The sequence below is a fragment of the Macadamia integrifolia genome, unplaced genomic scaffold (assembly GCF_013358625.1).
Source record: "Macadamia integrifolia cultivar HAES 741 unplaced genomic scaffold, SCU_Mint_v3 scaffold212, whole genome shotgun sequence".
In the NCBI taxonomy this organism is placed as follows: domain Eukaryota; kingdom Viridiplantae; phylum Streptophyta; class Magnoliopsida; order Proteales; family Proteaceae; genus Macadamia; species Macadamia integrifolia.
In genome coordinates this window covers 67,961-93,140 of record NW_024868523.1, presented here as the reverse complement: position 1 = coordinate 93,140, position 25,180 = coordinate 67,961, and the positions used below count along the sequence as shown (strand labels likewise).

General features: G+C 38.5%; 1 protein-coding gene across 3 annotated transcripts; it reads left to right on the top strand.

Moving 5' to 3' along the window:
• The first annotated feature begins 3,598 nt into the window (after positions 1-3,598).
• Positions 3,599-14,121, top strand: LOC122065795 (bZIP transcription factor TRAB1-like). Of its 3 annotated transcripts, none has more exons than XM_042629647.1 (6): positions 3,599-3,728; positions 4,019-5,444; positions 5,945-6,021; positions 6,899-6,970; positions 7,071-7,100; positions 13,837-14,121. In XM_042629647.1, the coding sequence occupies exons 2-6, from the start codon at positions 4,233-4,235 to the stop codon at positions 13,847-13,849; spliced, it is 1,404 nt and encodes a 467-aa protein (XP_042485581.1). In that variant the 5' UTR covers positions 3,599-3,728; positions 4,019-4,232; the 3' UTR covers positions 13,850-14,121. The 3 variants fall into 3 exon arrangements, with proteins under 3 accessions (XP_042485581.1, XP_042485580.1, XP_042485583.1); XM_042629646.1 differs by having other exon boundaries at positions 3,606-3,728; positions 4,111-5,444; XM_042629649.1 differs by lacking the exons at positions 3,599-3,728; positions 5,945-6,021 and having other exon boundaries at positions 3,912-5,444.
• The last annotated feature ends 11,059 nt before the right edge of the window (positions 14,122-25,180 follow it).

The following is a 25,180-nucleotide window of genomic DNA, read 5'->3' as shown; positions in this document are numbered from 1 at the left end:
ACCAATAAAAAATCTCTATTTGGAATATACCTAAAGTAATTTTTAAAAAGTAGCAAATTCTAAAATGATAATAAGGCGGCCACCCTGTGTATAAGGTGTCATAAGGCGGCCACCTTATGTGATACACTTAATGCGTAGCACTGCCTTACGGCCTTGGAAGTGCATCAGCGCATAGGCGTCGCCTCAACAATACCTTACCAATGCCTTAATAACTATGATTGCAATCTTGTATCACGTGTTTTGGTAAATCATTAGTTGACATCTAATGGATTATATATCGATATGCTGGACACTGGTCTCACATTGTAAATGAAAGAGATCGTTATTGTGGGATCCACTATCCTTAATTGAGGAATATCAAGGACAGAGAATGTCTATGTTTGATTGGACAGAAATATAGTACTAGTGTCGATTTTGTAAATTGTTTATAAATTTATTTTTTAATATAAAAATAATATTATATTTATTAAATTTCATTTGAAATATTTTGCAGCGTCCGATCATGTTCACAGAATCTTTGAAATAGACATATACATTGAGTTGGAGTTAGGCAGTATTAAATTACATACCCTATAACTAATTATGGGATATTGAAAAAGTGAAAGGTCTCATATACAAATTAATTATATTTTTATTATGATAGTGAATAAAATATAATTTGATTATATTGTCACCCATAATTAAAAATATAGCAATCCCTTTAGATTATATCTCTTCTCACTTTAGAAGCAAAGTAGTTATTCAATTTTGAAAATTGTTCTTTATCACTAAGATTTGGTTTTCTCTATTTAGAAAACAAAGACTTAACCAAAAGAGAAAACCTCAAAAGGGATTTTATTATATAAGGGACAAGGGAGAGAGGGATTTAGTTTTTTGAAACTTCTTCTTTCTCTTTCATGTTTTCTCTCTCCCTTCTCTCCATTGTGAGAGATTTTGTATAAAGGAGAAACTTTAATGGTGGATTGTTCTTCTTCAATTGAACATATATCGTAGTTTCAAATTATTGAAATCGATCCTTACGATTGTTCAAGTGTAAAAAAACTACTATCTGGAGGAGGAACTTCGATTGTAGTTCTAAGGAAAACTATTTCGTTCTCATTAAGTTAATTTTTGTACAGTGATTTCAAACGCAAAAGATCCTTTCCGTTGTATGATTGGATTTCCCTAAACAACTACCACCACCCTCTTTGAGTGCAACCCCCACCCCTGACGGACCTCTTGAGACATCATCCTAGTAATGGCCTATGGGACCTCATAAGGCATGACCAAAAAAAAAAAAAGAGAGAAAAAAAAAAAATAATAATAATAATAATAATCAAACTTGTGGTTCAATTTCTTTATTTCTTTTGGGACAAGTTTAACTTTCATCCTTTTCCACTCCACTCCAAAACGACGTCTGATGCCAATGAAGATTGAAGAAGATGATTTCTTTTGTACATTGAGGCCCACACTTGGGCTCATATTCTGTTATAACTTAATTAAAGCCCATCATAAGCCGTCCGCTTATTATATTGAGGCCCATATTTTGTCTCCTAATGGTCTATTGATTGGTCGGGATCCAGTATCACGTGGTCCCATATTGGAAGGTACCTACTATTATAATTTCGAATTTTGATATTATTTTTTTCCTTTTTGGTTTTACTCATTAGATCATCTAGGAAATTTCTAGTTTTTATTGTGGAGTTGTGTATTGGGTATCTAATTTTCAATGCATAGTTGTGTATTAATTACATAATTTTTAATATGGAGTTATGTATTTGAGTTGTTACTTTCATCTTTAGGAGAGCTATCAATAATTCATTATCTCATTTTCTTTTCCATAAAAATAGGTTGGGTGATGGAATGTCTTGATGGTCGACGTAATACATGTAAGATGCTTTAGCTTGACCAATCTATATGGTATGTCAGGTAGACAATCGGAACATTATCATAGTCGATCGTTATAAATATGTGATTGATTTGTAGTGGTATATCAGGTTAATAATCAACAATTATTATAATTAGCTATAAGTCGTCAATCCTTTTCAAGGATCCTTATGTTCATCTTTGTAACCGACCCCATTAAGTTGGGATAAGGTTTTGGATATTATTTGTTATTGATAACTTCTTTTGTACACAAACCTTTTCACAAGGGCCAAATAGAAGGGAAAAATTAAAAATACATAGAAAAAGAGTCTTTCTGCATGGAATCTGCCATTGAATCTTGTTTAGGCTTACAACTTCATGACTTGCCTTTGGGAAAAGGTTGAGCATAGTTGTCAATTGATTGGGCATAGTCGGGTTTGGCAGGCTTATTCCCTTGGGCCATAACCTACTTATTTAAGAAATGAGTCAGTCTCGTGTCTGGTTTGATCAAGTTTCGGGCTTTAATCGATCTTTTCCTAATTAGGTTATAATCGAGCCTTAAACGGAAACGTACCAATAAAACCTTAAAGGAGCCTTGCATAGTTTTTAATTATCTTAGATTTAAGATACTTTAATATATTTTATTAACTCATCAACAATTTAGAAAAAATATTACACTTAATTGCATTCAATAATTGATAAAAAAAATATTAATATATACTCGATTTTATTTACACAAAAAAAAAAAATCAAAATAAACATATAAGCGGTCGGACTGAATGTGTGGAGCCGAGTCAAGCTTATAAACAAGCTAGGTAGGTCGACCGCCCTTCGGCCTTACTCTTTGCACCATGTACTACTTGTTTATAAACGGGTCGGGCTTGAGCCCAACACATTTAATAATCGGTGTAGGCCAGGTCGGTTTTTAAATGGTCGGACCTAGTCAATCTAACTGTGCAAGCTTGGGATTGACACCCCTAGCCAAGCACATCCCCGACCTGCCCAATGATGCATCTCCTTCTCCCTCCCTCCTAGTGAAAAGCCTCCTTACCCATGGTTACACCCCCCCTCTCTCTTGTCTCACTTACTAATTTATCAAGAATGGGCAACATGCTTAAGCCCCAATTTTGTCATCCATTGATATCCTAAAAATACATAATAATGTAAAAACGTGCAATCCAATGTTCAAGACTCCTACTATTGTATGTAGTCTAGGAGAGGCAAGGCTTCCTCCTGTTTTGAAGGAGAGGATGTTTTGAAGTTTTAAACTTTGGATCAACATGTTAGAATTAACATCATACAATAGTGCAACTTAAACCATTGAAAAAATGAGAAATCCAACGATCTGGACAACCGGATCACTACTCCATCTTGCAAAAGTAAACGTTGGTGAAGGAAACTTTCCCGATAGCCGGTTTCCGATAGCCGGTTTGGCCCGGGCAAGAATGAGTGCGTATAGTACCCCGTGCGTACATGAGTACCTCTCCAAATGACAAGAGCATCAAAAAATATTAAAAAAAAAAATAAGAGATCACCATTTAACAGGTTGTCGGAAAGAGAACGTGGAGGGCTGTGATGGCTCCATGTATAGAAAAATGATTGGTTGAAAGTCACATTAAAGGTCTCTCTCCGTATCCCTTATTGAGATTTGTCCACGTTGCGACAACTTGGTGGTTGCGTAGCTTGATATTATTTTGGAATAGTTTAATCCCTTAAACAGTACCAGCCTTTCTTAAATACCGACCCGTGGAGACCAAAGTCTGGACACTTGGCATATTTTCCGCACACCCCCGAAGGAGGGAAGCAGCAAAAAACCCCTCACGCAGTCGCAGCAGCAAAAGAAAAGGAGGAGAAATAAGAAGAAAAAATAACCGAATAAACAGGTAGAGAAAACCCGACCCTCTTTCTCTCTCTATTCTTCTCTCTATGTCTGTTCAAGTTGATCCGTCCTTTTTTTTTTTTTTTTTTTTCATTTTCTTCCGCTAGAAAATAAAAAAAAAAAATTTAATTTTTCTTTAATTTTTGTTCTACAGGTTGTAATTATTTATCTATTTTAATCTTCTTATATTGCATTTGATTTATTTTATCTGCAAAGTTTCTTCGTTTAGAGTAGGATTATTATTATTATTATTATTATTATTATTATTATTATTATTATTATGTTTGTTTGCAGCAATTGATGGATTCAGTGGTGGAAACTGGAAAGTAGAAATTTGTGTGGTTAGGGTTTCATTTTTTGATTCAGTTCTGAGTCTTCGTGGTTAGGTGAATTTTGGATTTGAAGACGAAGAAAACGAGAGAGTTCTTCCCACTTTGATCCGGCTCAATTTGATGGTTATATGAGCTTGGTTAGCTTGATTGCACTGAAGAGTTGAATCTAACTGAGAATGGGATCTCATTTGGACTTCAAGAACATTAGTGATGGACAGCTACTGGAAGGAAGTGGTGGTGCGGGAAGGCTACCGGGAAATTTTCCGCTGACACGACAATCTTCGGTCTATTCGTTGACCTTCGATGAGTTTCAGAACAGCATGGGTGGCCTTGGGAAGGATTTTGGCTCGATGAATATGGATGAATTCCTCAAGAATATCTGGACTGCTGAAGAGACTCAAGCCATGTCTGCTTCCTTTGGTGGTGCTGCTGCTGACGGTGGGTTCCCTGGAGGGAATCTGCAGAGGCAGGGTTCTCTAACTCTACCTCGGACACTCAGTCAGAAGACCGTTGATGAAGTTTGGAGAGACTTGTCTAAGGATAGTAACGGTGGCAAGGACGGGAACGGTACTGGGGGATTGAATTTGCCGCAGAGGCAGCAGACTTTAAGGGAGATGACTCTGGAGGAGTTCTTGGTGAGAGCAGGGGTTGTGAGAGAAGATGCCCAGACTGTAGGAAGACCGAATGACAATGGATTTGGTGGCGAATTCTCCGGTTCTAATGACAATACTGGTCTTGCTCTCGGATTTTCACAGCCGAATCGGACCGGCGGAGCTGTCGCTAATCGTGCTATTGAGAGTAACAACCTGTTACAGAATCAATCTCCAAACCTAGCTATCAACACAAATGGGATCAGATCCTCTCTGCAGCTGCCGCATCAATCACCACAACCACAAACACAGCGGCAGCAGCAACAACAACAACAACAACAACAACAACAACAACAACAACAACAGCAGCAGCTGCAGCAGCAGAAACAACAACAGCAACTCTTCCCCAAGCAAGCGCAAGCTACCGTGGCTTACGTTCCCCCACTACATTTAGCAAACAGCACGCAGCTGGGTAGCCCTGGAGTGAGGGGTGGAGTTGTAGGAATCATGGACTCGGTTGTGAGCCATGGTTTTGTTCCGGATGGTGGGATGGGCGTGGTTGGATTAGGAGCTGGGGCTGTTGCAGCTACATCTGGATCTCCCACAAATCAAATGTCTACGGACGGGCTTTCTAGGAGTAATGGGGATACTTCTTCCTTGTCTCCAACGCCTTATTCGTTCAATGGAGGTCTTAGGGGGAGGAAATGTGGTGGGGCTGTGGAGAAGGTGGTCGAGCGGAGGCAGAGGAGGATGATTAAGAACAGAGAGTCAGCTGCAAGATCACGGGCTCGTAAACAGGTGAATTTCTATTGAAAATAGTCAGTTGGACATTTAGGGTCCGTTTGATAACGTTTCTGCCATTTCTGTTTCAAGATACGGCAGAAACATAAATTTCTATTTCTGGAAACATAAACGGAATTGAAAGTGTTTGATAAGTCATGTTTCTGGAAGTTGATAGTAACCAGCGAAAGAATGGCCACGATTCGTTTTCAGAAACGGCCTGAGTCGTTTCTTGAACCATAAATAGGTAGAAATTTCAATTTCTATTTCTGAAAACAAGTGAAACGAAACAGTTTTATCAAATGCTTTTTGTTCCCTTTTTTCCGTTTCTGGACACAAAAACAGTAGAAACGCGTTTCTTGAAACGTTATCAAACGGGCCCTTAAGCTTTTTTAGAAATGAAAACTATTATAAGCTGGTGAAAAGTCTTCTTTTGGGAGGGTTTTTTAGGGGGATCTCCAATTAGGTTATCTTACTGTCTAGAAAGTATTATTAATGTCACGGCCACACTATCCTAGGCTATGTGGAACGCAACTGCGGGGAATCCAAACAGTGTATCTATGCCATATATTGGATATGACTTCTCCTTCTCAATGTAAGTATTTGTTTCAATGTTGTTTGGGTTCCGTTTGTGGCAATTTAACTTCTTCTGATGCCACTGCTCAAACCCTTGACAACTAAAGTTGAGTTTGTGTCTCTGTGCAACTAGAGGCATGAAAATTGTGGTAGAGCATGAAGATAGCATGTAAGTTCATTACCCTTCTAAGCTGAACTTTAGAAGAGTATGGACGCTATGGAGAATTCAAGAAGCAGTGATTGTTGTATCCAATTCAGTTGTAGTTTAGGCAGACTTCTCCTTTTAGTGGAGGAGCCTTGTATTTCTGTCACTGCTTCATACCTTTTTTTTCCTCTTTAAGTTATAGTGGGTGAGCCTGCGGTGCAACGATTAAGTTGCACCACGGCAACATGTTGGTCACAGGTTCGAAACTTGGAAAAAGCCTCTCCTACGAGGTAGGGGATAAGGCTGCGTGTACATTTGCCCCTCCCAGACCCTGCAGTTGCGGGAGCCTCTTGCATTGGGTTGCTCTCTTAGAACAGGAGAATGGAAGATTAATAACTAAGGTATTCTAGTGTAAAGTTGCTTTCTGAAAATTCTGACAGTTATAAAATTTAAATTATGATATGATAATCATGCAACACCTCAATGCATCTTTTCAAAATTGGTAGCGTGATAGTGGTGAATGGTTGTGACAGGACAAGAAATGGAAGACACAAGAAATCTTAACCATGAAGTCCTTATAATAGATCTAGTTTAATGTTCTGGTGCATGCATGTGATATAAGTGAGTATGATGAAGCTGGTGCTGTTATATAGCCAAATGGACCTATAGATTGGAAAAAAATTCTCTCATGTTGGGTGTAATATGTCAGACCTGATTGTGGAATATTTGTTTAACTTTTGGTTTCTGCCAGGCTTATACCATGGAACTGGAAGCAGAAGTTGCAAAACTTAAGGAGGAGAACCAAAAATTGCGGGAAAAACAGGTTCATTTATTTGATACATTTTAATTCTTGACATTGTAAACCGTTAGCTGGATAAAATGATTGGGGCAAATCCTCATTTACCATAATTTTGTGGCTGCAGGCAGAAATCTTGGAAATGCAGAAAAACCAGGTATATATCCTTCTCATGCTATTTACATCAAATAACATGAATCGTTAATATTTCTAAAGCTAATATATCATAGCTGATAAATGAATGACTTATTAGAAACTTTTTTCCTGCTGGTCTTTCTTATTGGCAGAATTCTGTCTGCTGCTTCAATAACAATCTTTTTCAATTTCCAAATCTAGTTGACATGGTTTAGTAGTTAAAGCAAAAAAAGGCCAGTGTTTTGTTTCCTAGAGTTGCTGTGTGAAGATTTTTTTATTAGCAATTTCAGTATATTTTGTTTCTCTCTGTGAATTTATTAATGTGAAGTTATATATATTTATTAATTGGATACCTTAGTTCCATCATGCAAGTAAAAGACCAGTGAGCTTACTGCAGTACTGCTCTGTTAACCTTGTTTAAGATGGAATTTGAAAATTCCTATGGCTATGTGCTGAGTTTATCAAATGCTAATGTCATTTTCAATTCTGGATTCCTAACTTCTTAACCTACGTAAGAACCTCTTTATATAAACTCTTTTCCGAGATACATCTTCATGTTAAGAATTTTCTGAGTCTCATATCAAGTCATACTTTTTTATGTGGTTACATCTTTATCATCAGTTTGTCATGTGCAGCTTTCTGGATCTTTTCTAATATGGGTAAATATGAATATCATGAATGGTTGGTACATTTATTATTTCTCAACTCTCTGTGGTTGAATGGATTTATAATCTGTCATGTGCTCAATGATTATATGTTCCCTACTGACTAATTAATATGTTAAAGAATGCCTAATGAATCAAGCTGGGATTTTTATCCTTAACATAGGATCTGTGTCCATTATCATTTGTGTAATTTTCCTTTTAACAAATTCTGCTGATCTATCAAAATTTTCCTTTGGGGGAAGCCCGCAAAAATGGCATAGCCATTCTTTTCTACAGCTTGTGCATCATTTGCTTTTATGTGACATTATATTGTATGTGCGAAACAAATTTATATGTAACACTACATTCTGAATAATGAAACATATATAATCATTGATTGAAGTGAGACTGAAAGATGGAAGAATTATATCTTTTTCTCCACTCTGGCAAAGTAACCATATTATGGTCTTTGTTTCAACCTTATTTTGGTTTTATATAATTTTACCATGGAAACCTTTTAAGGCAAAAAAGTGTAGCGCAAAAGCCTTTGTGCTTATACTTAACACAACGAGGACTTGGTTTTTGGCCACATAAAGGGATGGTGCGATGCAGCCTTGTTGGAAGCTACGGATCAGGAGAGCCAAGGCACACTCTTTTAGGCGTGCAACCAAACAACACAAACACAAGAGAGAGAAAAATGCAAAGAGAAAGCGACAGTTCTTTTAGACTGTAGTGAAACTCTCAATGATTTCAAGGGTTTTATCATGACTTTTCAAGGACACGGGAAGATTGCAACTCTTCAAGGATGCAATATAACTTTCCATGTTACAAGGGTATAACACTTCAAGATTCTGATAAACAACTTAACGGTTGAAACTCAATTCAGTTCATTCCCTTATTGGCTGCATGTAAGGCGGTTGCTTTAACTATTAAGGCGCATAAGGCGACACCTTAGGTGCATTATGATGCTTTTTGGGCAAGGCGGTTGCCTTATGCCCATTTTTTATTTACTTTTTTTATAATTATTTTACCACTAATTCCATATAGATTTTGTCGATTGGCAAGTATATGGGGAAGTTTACACATGAGAAGCATGGGATCAAGGGTATTTAAATAGAAAACCTCAATAAAAAAAAAAACACACACAAATCGCATTACGTTAGTAACTGAGAAATTGGGCAAGGGTTTTGGGGCTGACGCAGTCCTTCCTCCTCCCCCCTTCGGATCTTGCTCCAGCGGCGATGTAACTCCACCAGCGGTGGTGAGACTCCTCCGGCAAACATTCCTCAGACCAAGGTGGGAGCGTTTGATGCATTTATTAATTTTTTATTCATCTTCTTTATTCTTCTTCATTCTATGGTTTCTTCCTGCAGTATTTTCTTCCTCTTTCTCTTAATCTCTTCTATTTCCATTTTTTTTTTTTTTTATTTTTCTTTTCTTATTGCAGATAGAAGTGTGGCACTGCAGTATGAGAGATTTTTTTTCTTTTCCTCTCCCTTCTGTGGTTCTACCTTCTTCTTTCTTTTCGTTTTTTTTTTCAGCGTTTATTCGTGCCTTCTTTTCCTTTCCCAGTCTCCCTTCTTCTTCTTCACTTCTTCACTGGAACCTGCAGATCTTTTTTCTTTTTCCTCTTTTATTTTATTTTATTTTATTTTATTTTATTTTCTTATGAATATGCAACTCCTTGGTTTTGCTTTGATGTTCTTGGCTGCTGGTTATCAATATTGATTGTGTATTGTAGCCTGGGTATTATGCTTTTGATTAATAAGCATTGCTTTTTGTGTCTGGTAGCTTTCTGATTTATTCTTTGTGAGATGGTACTACTAGATATAGTATTATGGCTTATTCTGCATCTCTCTTTTTTTTTTAGAGCTGCAACCTACAACTCTCAAAATTTATTTATTTTTGGATGAATATGCAGCTCCTTGGTTCTGGTAATCTGGTTTGATGTTCTAGTTATCAATATTGATTGAGTAATTATATATCTATATTATATGCTATGATAATGATTGATCAAGATGAACATAGTTTATTCACTTTGTTTATTTGTTTTCTTATAAATATCTTGCATTGGTATGATGTATGAACCTTTAATCTTTATTTCGCATATGAGTAGTATTTAATATGTCATTTGAGCCAAATAAAATGGTTATATAGAAAATAAAACACTAGAATGCTTTATTCAATAAGGCGACGCTTTATGCCCGCCCTATCGCCAAAGCGCTCTGAAAGACCCTTAAACACCTCAGTTGCCTCACTGCCTTAATAACCTTGGTTTAAAGACATTCCAAACATTCCAAAAAAACCAAGCCAATAAAATAGGGAAGGAGGTGAAGTGGATAAGTAGTCTGTCCTAAAGCCGGCTTGCTCCTCCTCCCAAAACCGTGAGGCATGTCCAAAGATTTGTTGCCATGTGGCAACTCCTTGTATGGTGCTCCATATCAAGTCAACAACTTTCCTAAAATAAAGGATTTGCTTCAAATCAACAATTTCCTAAAATATAGGAAGGGGAATAAAGAAAGGGAGAGATCACGTTGAACATTCCTCCCATATTGATAACCATCCAATGATAAAGTGTGGAAATATTGTCATGCCTAAAAATAGGATTGAGGATCTCCTCTGATTGGCTAACTCTTCAAATTTGCTATTGCTTGGAATTTGTTTCCAAATCAAGATGCTTCTTCAAAAATAGGAAAGTGCTAGTAAGATCTCCCGGGGACTGGTTGTGTTCACATTGGTAGTTTCCTCGAAAATAGGAAAGCGACTAGCTAGATCTAATGGTTGGTTGTGTTCACACTGGTATAAAGGAAGGTGAATCAACCTTCAAGCATGGAAGGGAAGCTAGGCTCGGTTTCACTGCTGATGTGGCCATGCCAAGCTAATGGGCTGCTTAGTGGGCTGTGGGCTTTGCCTTGTTGATTGGCTGGTCCATCTCTCAACTTGCAAAGGGGGTTGGGACTGCATCATGGTGTGACCAATATGAACTATTGGATGATAGCCTGCTTCCCGATGTGTCGAATTTGGTGTTTCAACTCAACCATAGGGTGTACAACTACAGCCTACCTTGTATTGGAAATTTAGACTATTCTCTCTCTATTTTCAGCTGTTGAACCATTTTGATCATTTCTTGACTTCTTATCCATTTTTTGTATCATTGTTTTGCTGCATGGTGAACTCTGTTTGGCTTTAAATATTATAGTTCGAAAGGGAGAGTAGGGCCTTACCTGTGCACTGAACTTGGGTGCCAAGAAAGGTGGCACATGGCTATTGTTTTTTTGGGTGAATTAGTAAATGCATTAAAAGAAAATGTATCCCAAAAGGGAGATTACAAGCCCAAAAGGGAGACCAAAGTCCAAAGGACAGCAACTAAGGCTAAGTGGGCTTGAGGAGTGGTAGGAATGTCACAAATGACATGTCTAAAACTACACAAGGCCCACAAGGCCCAAAAAAAGAGCCTAAAGCCCAACCACTTACAATTCAAAAGCCTACATGGGCAGAACATGAACCCAGAAGCCCAAAGGAGGAGGGGCATTCTAGGAAAAATGGAGGTAAGGTTCTACCAAACCCTACCAACGGGTCTCATCACAGCTTCTTCCAGCCGTCAAGACGTGAATTGGGATTCCGGCATAAAAAGCAGGCACGACGCCGGGGGGGGGGCCTTGCGGAGGGCCGCGGACAAGAGTGAATCTGACCTGGCAAAGGTGACAGCCATGAAGGGGGGCGATGACCTTTCGGAGGGCGTCGGCGAGGCGGCTGTCACATGGCTATTGTTAGTTGGCTATTGTGCTGGGCACCTCCCAAGTTTTCATACCTTGTGTTTAAATATCCAGCTAAACCTTCATGAGACAGCATGGGCTGTTGCCTTCAATTTGTCATTTGGGAAACCGAGTCAAACAATTTTACATCTTCCAAAGTTCAGTCAGAATCTGGTTGAATTTGCACATGTTTCTAGAAGACGTTGTCACAACATTGTAGTATAGGAAGCAAGCCGTTCAGGAGAGAACCTCCATAGAAAAGCAATTCCAGACCCTGCTATAAATCTGATTATATTAGGTCTTGCCGTTAAATCAATCCAAGCAGATTGATTGGATCATTCTATGGCAATCTTTTGCATCTTAGATATCTCTTAATAAGGTCCAACAAATGGCGGGTCCCAACATTGTTGCATGCTTCATCTTCGCCCTCTGACTTGAGAATTCCTATTTTCTAGTGATTGAATGTGCTTCTGCTGATAAAATATGATTTACTTGTTTGATTTGTTCCGATACTTAATGGTGATACCCAATCACCTATGAAGATTTCATCTGATTGACCAAAGCTATTCATCTTATCATTGCTTGATAAAGCTGATCTAGAAATTTTCTGTTTCTCTGCTTCAATCCGAATGGTTAGGAATGTAGAGTGTATATTTCTTATGATTTTATGGTGCTGAATGGAAGAAAATAAAGAAACAAAATATAAAACAAATGAGTGCAGCTGAGACAAGGTTGTTAAGATGGAGGAGTGAAACATGGATGGATAAAATCATCAAGAAGTCTTTAATGGGAGCTGAAAGTAGCACCAATTAGTGATGAGGTTAAAAGTCAATTGAGATGATCTGGCCATATGCAACTAATGATGAATGCATGAAGAATGATGTGGTTCCATTTGTAGGTGTTCAAACAACAAGGGAAGGCCAAAAAACACTTGGGTTAACAACTGCCTAGCACAGTTGGTGAGGTTGTGGTGTGGTAGGCCCACACTCAGCCAGAGGTCTTGAGTTCAACTCTCCTGGCTGTTACCTCCAAACCCCCCACACCCCCCCCAACCCCCCACCCCGCCCCCCAAAAAAAAAAAGAAAAAATCTCTTTCTATAGTGTACCATCTAAAAAAACACTTGGGTTGAAGTGGTAAGAAAAACTGTTAAACAGAAGCTATGGTCCTTTATAACTGAATTGACAGGACAAGGTTCATGTGGTTGAACCCAGGTTGCTGTGTTAAGGTTAGTTTGAGTTGCCTCTTTATGTTCCATTGGCTGGTGCAGATGAGAGAACTCAACCATCATTAATTCCTTAAATGGTTATGCAAAGACCAGCGTTTCCTGCTAGCACAGGCCATGATGCACATTTGGGGGTTATTCTTCTAATGCTTTACTCTGGGAAATTGAGAATCCCTACGCCATTACAGGAGTGGTATGATATTTTGGATGAAGACATCATCCACTTCAGCTCATCAGTATCACAAACTTCAATCTTCACTCTTTAAGCTTTGACAAACTAATTTCTTCAAGTTCGTCAATATGGTCGTCAAAAAAAATCTTCTTAGTTGACTTTCCTGACAATGTCTTGTGTAATGAAATGGCTACTTATGTTGTATATATTGATCAGTTTTTGAACAATCTCTACCTTCAGTGAAAGACCAAGTGAGGTAACAAACTCAAGTGCCGATGTAGCTGATGTAGAGGTTTGGGGTCCATTCTCATGTGGTCTGTTGATGTATGCATTTACGCTGCCCTTCTCTATCAGTTCGAACTTTTAGGTTAAATGGTAGCAAACATGTTATCAAAGCAAGGAGGTCTAGTGTTTGACTCATGGGAAGTGCATCAGAAGAGTTTTCCAAACATTTATTTCCCCTCGGTGTCCACGAAGGAAATGCCACGTGAGCTCCATATGCAAGGACCATGGGATCTTGGCTTGCACATGCGGGGAGTGTTGATGTATACATTTTACACTCCCAAGATTTTTAGATGAAACGGTAGCGAACGTGGTCCATCTAATGCTAGATTGATTGATGATCTTAAAACTGCAGTTGGTGAACTTGTCTGGATAGTTTTTGTGTTTTCTTGACCCTCTAAGAATGAAATAGGTCAGATGGTTGAAGTCATTGAATAGAATTAAGTTTAACTGAGGCATTGTTGAATGATGGGACAAGTACAGTGCTGGATGCCTGGATCTCACACCTGTATATCTGTGTAACAATCCTATTTGGCTTTTTGTTGGTGGACTACTATTATCCCTGTAACCTTCTACCACTAGTTAATTGAGGATGAATTATAATTTGTGCTTCAAATTTGTATGTTAAGGGAAGCAAGTGGCTGTTTTTTTGTTCCTGATCTAGTTTCTTTGCCTCCCACAGGTTTTGGAGATGATGAATCAGCAAAGAATACCCAAGAGGCAATGCTTGAGAAGGACACAGACTGGCCCTTGGTAGAGTTGAAGGATTGGATCTGTGATCCAACAGCCTCAATGCATATAGTTGGGCCATTTACTGAAGTTGGAGGTTGGTCTGTGTACTGGTGACATGTTTGAAATGTTACTATTATATCAAGGGTAATTAGCTGTACATATAAAACGAGAATGAGTGTCGTGCTGTATATTGAGTTGAGAGTAGTAATATCATGTTGATTAAACTTCTCCATCAGTGCAGTCTCATCTTGCTTCTCTGTTGATTTAGTAAGGTAGGGTAGGAAGCAAACTTTGTGGTGCAGCAGCTACAGTTTAATGCTACCTCAAGAACAAGCATCAACCATCCACTCATCAACAAAACCCAACTTCTCTTGTTCCATAATGCCTCTAGACTTTGCATCCCTGGTCATGTGTGAGATGCATGCTAACAGTGGATGATTATTATTTATTTTTTTTAGGTGGGGTGTGGGGTGTGGGGGGAGGGGGACAGGGGAAGGGGGTCTTTGGACATTTGCTTTCCTGGTTGTTTATCTTTGTAATATCATCAGATTGGTGGATCTTGATATTTTCATGTGTTGCCCTTTTTTTCTTCGTTCTTCTGACTAAACAAACTTATGAAATGGTGGTGTTTTTATCTAACTGTTGAGCTCATGGTGTCTTCAGTTTAGGTTGGGAATCCAGGTTCATAATTTTTACCAATATGCTGAGATTTGAAGAAGTTCGTCTATTCAGTGGTACGTCAAAGAATGGTTGATTGCATGGCATATATAGTCTTTTAAAATCTATTACAACAACATAGCCTTATGCCAACTAAATGGATCAGTCATATGGCTCATTGCTCTCCAATCAGCTCTATTCGAAGCCATACAAGATATGAGACCTAAGCTAAGCATGCCTTTTTTCATCACTGCCACAAAATTCTCAAATAAGCTTTCGAAGTATGCAATATATGTATATATATATATATTTTACCTCTTCTCTGAAGTTAGATCGAGGAGATGTGGTTGAAATAGATCACCAAAGATATTCTGCAAAGGTGCGGACTCTACCCCAGCTCTTGGATTGCGATCTTTCTTTTTGGGGATTGGTAGGCCGAGGTGCTGTGCACCCGGTGAAGAATTCTCCGCAAGTCCAAAATCTTTGCTGGTTTTGTGATGATATGGGCGTCAAGAGAGCGGAAGCAATCTTCCACTCGTCCCAGAAAACCTGCAGAAGAATGAATATCAAAAGGTTATGACAGCTTCTGAAATGTTGAGAGAATGCCCTGCTTTGTAGTCTTTTTCACCCCCTAAGATCTGGCTTTTGTTGCATGACCACTCTGGCCTTCTCCTTTAGACATTGATTACTCTCCTAGCTATTTGAACTGAACACCTGACATGTGTTAACTTGGATTGAGTATTTATGTGGCTTGAGTTTATGGTAACAAGTTGGTGGCTTGGGTTCATGTGAAAGAGATGCTGCAGTGCAGGGGTCATGAACTGTTGTTAAGAGGAGTCCACGGGACTCGTGAGGGAGCTCGCTCCGGCATCGCCATTGAATGTGTTGGCTGATTTCCATTTTGCTTTCTTTTTACTAGCTAGATTGGAACAACTCCATGATCATCATGTTGGGGAAATCAATCGGAGAATCTCTCTTCTCATTGCTTAAAACATTCATAGACATTGGAAAGTAGTTATTAGAGAATTAATGGGGCATTTAATGGGACTGAGAAAGTACCTTTAATGTAGGTTGGAAAGTTTCTACGGTAATGCTTGACGATCCTTTAGTCTCTCGAACTTGAAGATTGGTCCCATGGACAAAATCAGTATTCTATGGTCTTCTGCAATCTCCCACTTGGATCTCTCCCATAGTTTTGTGAGTGAATTATGTTCTCATGTAGCGGTGATTATAAGGACCATAGAGTCTACTATAAGTAGTCCACTTAGCCGTAATTAGGGGTGTCAAATGGTGTGGTTTTGGTTGTTTGGTTCAGTTCCGGTTTGGTTTACATTTTGATAAGGTGAAATCAAAACCGCACCGGATAGGAATAAGGTGAAATTAGAATTGCTTTCATCTAGTTTCGGTTTTAGCAATTTTTAATTGGTTTTTGTTATTTGGTTCACAACCGGTTTACATGGGGTTAATAGTATTGTTTTCGAAAATGGTTTGCATCTTACAACTAGTGTGAATCTTACATATATTAAATTTTATAAAGAGTTAAGACAATATATATTTATTGTGCCAAAGACAATATACTTTCTATGTAAAAGGCTACACATATGATAACTAATTAACTATGATCCTAGAAATTAGAAAATCAAGAAGTGTGATTGTGTGAAAGTGAAGCTCCCTTCTTGGTTAGTACTTTGCTTTTTTTTTTTTTTTTTCCTCTTTTTTCTTAGAGACCCATCGAAATTCAAAACACTTTTAAGTCTTTAATACTAGGTGCCGGTTAACCATCGGTTTTTTGGTTCGGATCGGTTCCAAACCTAAATTATGACCTACAAAACCAAAATTGGATTAATTTAGTACGGTGCGATTCGATTCGGTTATAACCGGTCGGTTTCGATTATATATTGACACCCTTAGCCATAACTATTCCTACAATAGGTGGGTTGGGTCTATCCTTTTAAGTGAGATGAACAACCATGGGTCCAATGGATCACCCATATTAGTGTGGTCCAAAACATTATCCCACTTGAGCAATACTTATACAATATCTTTCTATTGGATCTGGCTATGTATATCAATAGCTAAATACCCCTATTCTTAAACTTTGATTCAAATAACTCGTCACTCATGTTGAACAATAGCAAAATACACATCTCAATATACGGCATCCATCTACATACTATCACAAACACAAGAAGCCCATTATCCAAATCGTCTAAGATAAAGACAAGGAATTTGTGTTATGTACATGTGATCATATAAATTTGTTTCCTTATAGGTCATTTCCCTGATGAGAGATCAGCCTACCTTGAATTACCTCATAGGTAGAGACTTTGATATTAACCAGTACCTTCACAAACCGTCAGAACCTGAGGTTAATACCTTTACTTTAGCAAATCACCTATGATAAACCACCACTTCCTTGGATTTAGGATAAATACCATCATAAATCATAAATTTTGGCTAAGTGTCGCCCTTTACCATAACATGTCAAAATAAACAGGTTATAAACATATAAATGATAACCACATAACAACACAATAATGAAAAGGGAAGAAAGTCATTGCATTAAAATACTCATAGTAAAAAAATAAGCAAATACATATGCTCCCACTCAACCAGAGAATAAAAACTCTTACCAAACAAAATATATCAAAAGATCCTAGTACACCCATACTAGGGACATGAGCCTTAAAGGCTCCCACTGGCAAAGCTTTGGTGAGCGGATGTGCCACCATCTTCTCAATAGTAATATGTAAGACATTGATCTCCTCATTACCAATCTTCTCTCTAACGAAAAGTTATTTGATCTTGATGTGCTTTGAATTGTCAAACTTTTTGTTATTCCTTGAGAAGAACACTGTAAAGTTGTTATTACACCACAACCTTATAGGTTGAGAAATGGAGTCTACAACCTTCAACTCAGAAATAAAGTTCCTCAACTATACAATTTGTTGGGTTGCTAGATAAAATGTCACAAACTCCGCCTGCATAGTTGATGAGGCTAAAATGGTATGCTTAGCACTCCTCCTCAAGATGAGTCCACCGTCCAGAAAAAAGATGTATCTAGAGGTGGACTTCCTTTCATCCATAGAAGCACTGAAATCTGAATCAGAAGAACCTGTCACCTCAAGTCTATCACCACCATTGTAAACCAACTTGAAGTCCTTTATCCTTTGCAGATTCCTCATCACCTTCTTGGCTACAGTTAAGTGAGTTATACTAGCATCTGATTGAAACCTCTCGACCACATGCACTAATCTATGGGATTCTCAGTAAATCTGAAGGATGTCACCACCTGATCAAAGTTTAGGTACCATTGCTGAAGACTTATTTCAGACCATAAAGTGACTTCTTCAGTTTGCAAACCAAATGTTCATTTCCTACCTCCTCAAAACCCTTTGGTTGACGCACGTGCACCTACTTTACAAGATCTCCATTTAGAAATGTTGTCTTCACATCCATCTGGTGTTGCTCAAGATCAAAATGGATAAGAGTAGCCATAAAAATCCTAAAGGAATCCTTCAAAGAAATTGAGGAGAAGGCCTCTGTGTAGTCCACACCCTCTCTCTATGTGAAGCCTTTTGCTAACAACTTAGCCTTATATTGTTTAGCCCCTTCCTTGAGAATCAGACTCGATCTTAAAGATCCATTTGGATGCAATTGGCTTATATCCCTATGGGATCTTCCCAACTCCCAAACTCCATTATTGTTGATAGACACCAATCTTTCTTTCATTGCTTCCACCCATTTGTCTGAATTGTAGTGATTCATAGCTTGTTGGAATGTGATTGGATCTTCCTCTTGACATATGTCACACTCATACTCATTCAGGTAGGTCATAATCTGAATGAATGGTGAAGTTGCGTACCCTAATGGATCTCCTTGCAAGTTCCGGTGCTTCAACTGTCAATTGGTAATAATGCTTCTACCTTTGTGGGTGCAAGATCATATGTCATTTTTTACTCCATGGGCACATTCTCATCATCAGGCATGACAAGATGAGAAACTTCCAACTATGGAGGGATAGATGTGGCAAGAACAGTGGCAGAGGTTCCAACCAACTCATCATCAAACACAAGATCACGTGGCACTTTTGAATCTTCATTGCTTTCAATGAACCTTGCATTGATAGTTTCCACAATCTTATTTCCTCTACCCTGATAATAGAATTTGTAGCCCTTTAATCTTTCTGGATATTCAATAAATCGGCAGCTCACAGTCCTAGGATCCTAAACTTTTTCATGGGGATTAAAAAGTTCAGCATTAGGTTGACAACCCCAGACTCATAGGTGTTTAAGGCTAGGCTTCCTACCAGTCCAGAGTTTAAAAGGGGTCTTGGTCATTGCCTTACTAGGCACCATGTCCTTCAAGGTTTTGTTCCTTCTTTCTGAAACTTCGTTTTGCTAAGGTGTCCTAGGTATGGAATACTTGGTGCTATCTCATTTTCTTGTAAAAATAAGGCAAAAGGTCTAGGCAACTATATAGTGTCACTGTTCCTTCCATAATACTCTCCACCCATGTCAGACCTGACAACCTTGATTTTCTTAAGTGGAAAACCTCCACTTCTACCTTGAAAATATTGAAAGAGTCAAGTGCATTGGATTTATTACTGAACAAGAACATATATTCATATCTAGAGCAAATCATCAATGAATGTTATGAAATAACGTTGATCATTCAATGTTGGTGTTAGAAAAGTACCACAAATGTTCGTGTGTATGAGATCGAACACTCCAACATTGTGGAAAGCTTCCTTCTTCCTTCTTCCTAGAGAATGTCATATTCCCCTTAATGCAGTAAATACAAGTCCAGAATACTTTAACTCTATGTTATCCAGAACTCCTTCCTTCACTAGTCTCTCCATTCTCTTTCTACAGATATGTCTCAATCTTCTATGCCACAAAACTGAATACTTTTCATCTACTAGTAAAAGTTTCACTCTAACATTCATAACCACATGGAACTATAGTTCAATCTATAAAGTCCATCTATCAACTACCAGAACCCATAGCAACAGAATCATGCAATAAAGTGAAACCATTCAAATTGAAATTAACCGATGACCATCTGAACATAGTTTGAAAACTAAAACCAAATTCTTCCTCATGGAGGGAACAGAAACAACATCTTTCAAGTCTAAAAATAATTCTAAATTTAAAGACAGCGTAATGGTTCCTATGGCTTCCACTCTTATTTGAGCTCCATTCCTCACGAACACACTCACCTCATCCTTACTTGGCACCCTCCTGCTTGGAAATTGCTGCAAGGAATGAATGACAAAAATAGATGAAGCTAAATCTAACCAGCAAGAGTCTACTGGAGTATTGATAAGACGAGACTCAAAGCAAACCATAAATATGTTCATACCGATGTCTTTCTCTAGATAGACCTTCCTCTTGAAATACTCATTCTTCATGTGACCCTTTGCTTTACACAAAAAGCATTCAATGCCACTCAAATCTTTCTATCTCCCAACCTGCTGTCATTTCCCTACCTGGAAGCACTTATTCTTTTTGTATGGGGTGTACTTCCCTTCTTGGAGAACATTATGTTGTTTCTAACTAAACCAACTGACCATAAATATGTCTATACCAATGTACTCCAAATATACCTTCCTCTTGAAATAATCGCTCTTCATATGACCCTTTGCTTTACACAAAAGGCATCCAATGACACTCAAGTCTTTTTATCCCCCAACCTGTTGTCCTTTGTAGGGGTGTCAAAAGCTAACCCAAACCGATAAAACCGATCGAAAAAACCTAAACCAAACCAAATCGATTCTTATTGGATTGGTTTTGGACTGAGGTATGTAGGGACCGGCTAAAAACCGATCCAAACTGAACCGACCAATAACCAAACCGAAACCAAACTGAATGAAACCGATAAAAAAATAAATGATTATGAGATTATAAATTGGTGAATTGACTATCCACTTTTTACAATATTAGTGAGAATATTTTTTATTGCAAGGAATTGCTACAAATCATCGAATATGAGGTAATGAATAGAGAAATTGATTTGTAAATTGTACTAATGCTTCCATTTCCTTGTTCACTATACAAAACTAGTTGGATAGTTAAATGAATGATTGGATAATAGGGTTCATTTTCTGATTTTAGTAATAGTTATCTTCTTATTAATTTATTATCAATTGGTTTCAAATCAGTTATCTTTCCCTTACAATGATAAACTATGATTTAGTCATAAATTTAAAGTGTTATTTTCGTCAAATCTTGTAACTACAAGTTATAAATGTAAGATTTCATTATGGTTCAAGCCCAGTAATAAACTGATCTAAATCGGTATCAACCCGATATTGAAAAACCAAAAAAAAACCAAAACCAAACAAGATTGAAATCGAAACCGATCGAAAATCGAAGTTCCTTAATGGATTGGTTTTGGTCTCCCTCATTCCTAAAATGAAACCGATTCAAATTGACCGAAACCAAACCGAATCGACCAATTGACATCCCTAGTCTTTTCCCTACCTGGAAACTCTTATTCTTTTTATATAGGGTGTACCTCTCCTTCTTGAAGAACCTTTGGTTGTTTCTAACTAGACTAGCTGAAGATGTCCCTTTGCTCTGAGTGAGGTTAGCACTCTCAACCTTGGTCCTATTTTGTGTACCCCTTTCCTTAGTCACCACATCAATCAACTCATTTGTACCCCACTTATCCTTCAGTGCATAGTAAGTGGTACTGAGGTGCTTGTAAGATTATGGTAGAGTTGAGGGCTATGGTCACTACGAAATCATCTTTGTAGTTGATTCCCAACCCTCTGATCTTGTTTATTAGTAAAACTAACCCTAGAATATGGTTCCTAACCATGTTAACCCCATCAAACCTATATGTAGTAAGACTGCTCATTATGCACTAGCCTAAGACTTTTTGAAACAGTCAAATTTAGCCTTAATGGCTTCTAGATACTCAACAATTGTTTCCTTATGGCTGTCAGTGCTTTCTTGTTTGCAGTTACCCACTTCTCATACTTAGTCTTATGGGAAAATGTACTATATGCATACTGTGTAGCTGGTTTGGGTACCCTAATACAAAGATCTAAGTCCCTAATGCACAAATAAACTTCTAAGTCCTCTAACCACTTCATGTAGTTATTACTAATTAGTTTTGAGATTTCCTAAATTGCATAACTAGTAAACATCATGTTTAATGGTTCAATGAAAATTCAAACATTTTATCACAATCCACGCATTATAATATATGCATTCATGCCTCTATATTAGCACACATCAGACATAATCAGTACTAATGTTACATGTCTAACCAGTAAACATTCTTGAATGTCAATCGGAACTACATTTCTAACCTTTTAGGTCTGAAATGCACTAGTCCACTTACATCTTTGCAATTACTGTGGGTTATACTGTCACTTCGAAAATATTGTCACCTTTGGGTGAACAATAGCTTCTAAGCTAAAGTATTCCCAAATCCATGTGCATTCTTTACTTAGACAAATGTCACATTTGGGTGATCATCATCAACTTTGTTGTCCCATTATGGTTCTTCAAGATATGCTCCCATTATGGTAACACTGATTCTTACCACTTTGGTGGATTCAAAACAGTGCTACTTTAATGGTGCACATCCCTAATCTGACAAACAATTTCTGTGAAATACATGTTCTATGTAAATTTAAAATAAATACACCCTAATATAATCAATGCACAAATAGGTTCATTAACATTCATTTCAATTGCAATGACCTTGGGTCTGACCCAATTAAGTTCCAGTACATTAGGAAGCGAAAATGAACAGTCTATGATTCCCTATGCATAAAAACTAGCAAAACCAAGGTTTAATGGACACTAAACATATTGATATTGCATATCAAATTAAAAAACACGAAAAAACGAATCCAACGTAAAAAATCCTGCCTAAAAATTCATCCATACAAGCTTGGACAATCGATTTAAAGTTTCAACCTGAAAACCCTAATCAATTTGGTTCAATTTCCTTGAACCAGACAAAACTAAATCAAACCAGTCTGGTCAAACCAAATCAGGTTGAACCGGATTGACCAGCCAAATGGATTACATTTTTGGGTCAGGCCTGGTTAGGCCAAACCAGGGTTAGAATGAGTGAACCCAATGATGACCCGTCGTTAGGTCAATTCGACACGTGAGGCTCACTCACCTTTTTCAATAGTATATAACAGTGTGTGGAGCCGTTTGCGATGGCACGCCACCCATCATGTGATCGTCTCGACCTCCCCTACCTTCGTGTGCAATTAGTCTTAGGATTCGATGGTGGAAAAAACCCTGGTAGCAACCATTTTTTCGATGGAACCCCTCCCAAAAACCTTATTTTCCACCTAAAATTTTGATTTTTTGGGATTGCCTCTGATACCACTTGTTGGGGAAATTAACCAGAGGATCTCCCTTCTCAGTGCTTAAAATGCTCATAAACATTGAAAAGTAGCTACAGAGAATTCAAAGGCCATTTAATAGGACTGAGAAATACCAGTAATGTAGGTTGAAAAGCTTTCACAGTAATGCTTGATGATCCTTTAGTCTCACGAACATAAAGATTGATCCCGTGAAAAAAATCAGTCATCTATGGTCTTCTGTAGTCTCCCACTTGAAACTCTCCCACAATTCTATGAATGGACTATGTTCTCACCTAGTGGTGAGTGGTGACTGCAGAGACCATAGAGACTACTCATAGTAGTTCACCCAGCCCTAACTGCTCCCACAATAGGTGGGTTGAGTCTATCCCTTTAAGTGGGTTGAACCACCATGGGCCCAATGGATCACCTATACTAGTGTGGCCCAAAACCCAACACACCATGCCTAAACTTTCTCAAAGACAAGTCGAACTCTCTGTAAATTTCTACATCTCCGACAGAGGAACTCACTTGATGCGCATAGTGGTGATACTTTTGCTCGATTAATCCATATCAAGGCACTAATGACTCAAGCAAATTCACTTGATTCCTTGAGCATTTTCTCAAGTTCATTACTGGTTTTCTACTCGTTACCTTACCCAAAAAAATCCTGTTTCTACCACCATCAAAGAAGCACTTACCACATCTTTGTGGGGTTGATTATTATGTGCATTGCCATTGTTACTACTCCACAATCTGATCACTTTATGAGACCTATATAGGAAGAATTGAATCTGTCGGCAAGACCTTTGGTTGCTAGCTAAATCTGAAATTGTGAAGCCTGACGTTTAAGAAGCAGGATCAACACAAAAAGGAAAATATAGTGCATATTAGAACTTTGATGTAGACCAACAAAGGTGTCTAATAACCTGAAGGAGTTTAAAACTGATGATTTTTTTAATCGTGTGCTAATCTACAAGGGAGGAACTTGTCATTCCCAACATAAACTCTCCACTATTGCACTTAAAAACTTTTGAAGCGCTACATCATTAAACTTGAACCGTCAAAGCCACCTGAAATCATTAGTGCCTTTTTATATAATCTCTCTACAATGAGACACAAAGCTTGTGATACACCATATATACACGCCGAGCACATGGACCAATCGCTATCTATATGGTCGTGCATGTCACGCCGAGCACATAGACCAACTGCTAGCCATATGGTCATGGATGTCACACTGAGCACATTGACCAGTCGTTGGTCATAGGGCCGAACATTCGACACATCACCCTCATGAGTCAAACAACGGTCGTAGAGGCCAGGGTGCCTCAAGCACTCCCAAAAACCCCTCATACCCTATGGATTGATGATCTCTCAGAATGGTAACCATAGTTAGACGGTTTCTTAACTCTAGGTCAACAAGACCATGCTAAGGTTTACTTGACCATCAAGCAAGTTAACCATCATCGTCCTTGGTCGAATTAGCCGTTGGAGTGCCTAACCATGGTTAGGTAGACTATTAAAGAAGGATTAACTTGGGTTGAGTTAGCCGTTAAGATATGGTGCTAGATTGGCAGCCCCAGGTTGATCTGATCTTACAAGGAAGGGACAAGTGGAGATGCTCTAAGTAAGATGGACCAATGAAGTAAGGACCCTAACTTTCTATATAAGGAGGACTCACTCCCCAGTACAGGTAACACTCTCAATCGTCTGAATATCCTCACTAAGATGATTACCCTAAGGTCCAACTTGAGCATTGGAGCCTAATCCTAGAGCCTCCTCTAGGCTAGCAACTAATTTGTGTTATGTAGGTCCGAGCAGATTGGGATCGGGCACCAACAGTGGCGCCATCCATGGGAATGACGAAAAGCCGCTCAAATATAGTTGGCACAATTGAGAAGTGTGGGATGACGAAGACTACCTAAAGTTATTCCAAAAGAGGAGGACCATCTTCAGGCCTAAACATGCTAGGGGACCAGTATGAGGTAGTAGGGGAGGAGGTAGAGCAGGATCCCACTGTCGAGGATGCGGCAAACATTCTGGCATCTAGAAGCGTCCCTCTGCCTCCTCAGTTAACAACCCAGCAGTTCAACGAACTATGTGGTCAGGTGTCGGGAATCTGAGAGGCCTCAAGAAATTTTGCTAGGCCACCCGTGGCTGGTGAACCCAGTCGCCATAATCATAGAGATTTAAAAAGGGCAATCAATGATAGCTCAAGCTCATCAAAGGAAAGTCCCAGCTGAGGTAGCATCCCCGAATCCCTAGCGAAAAAGGAGGAGGTGCCTTCTCTACCAGA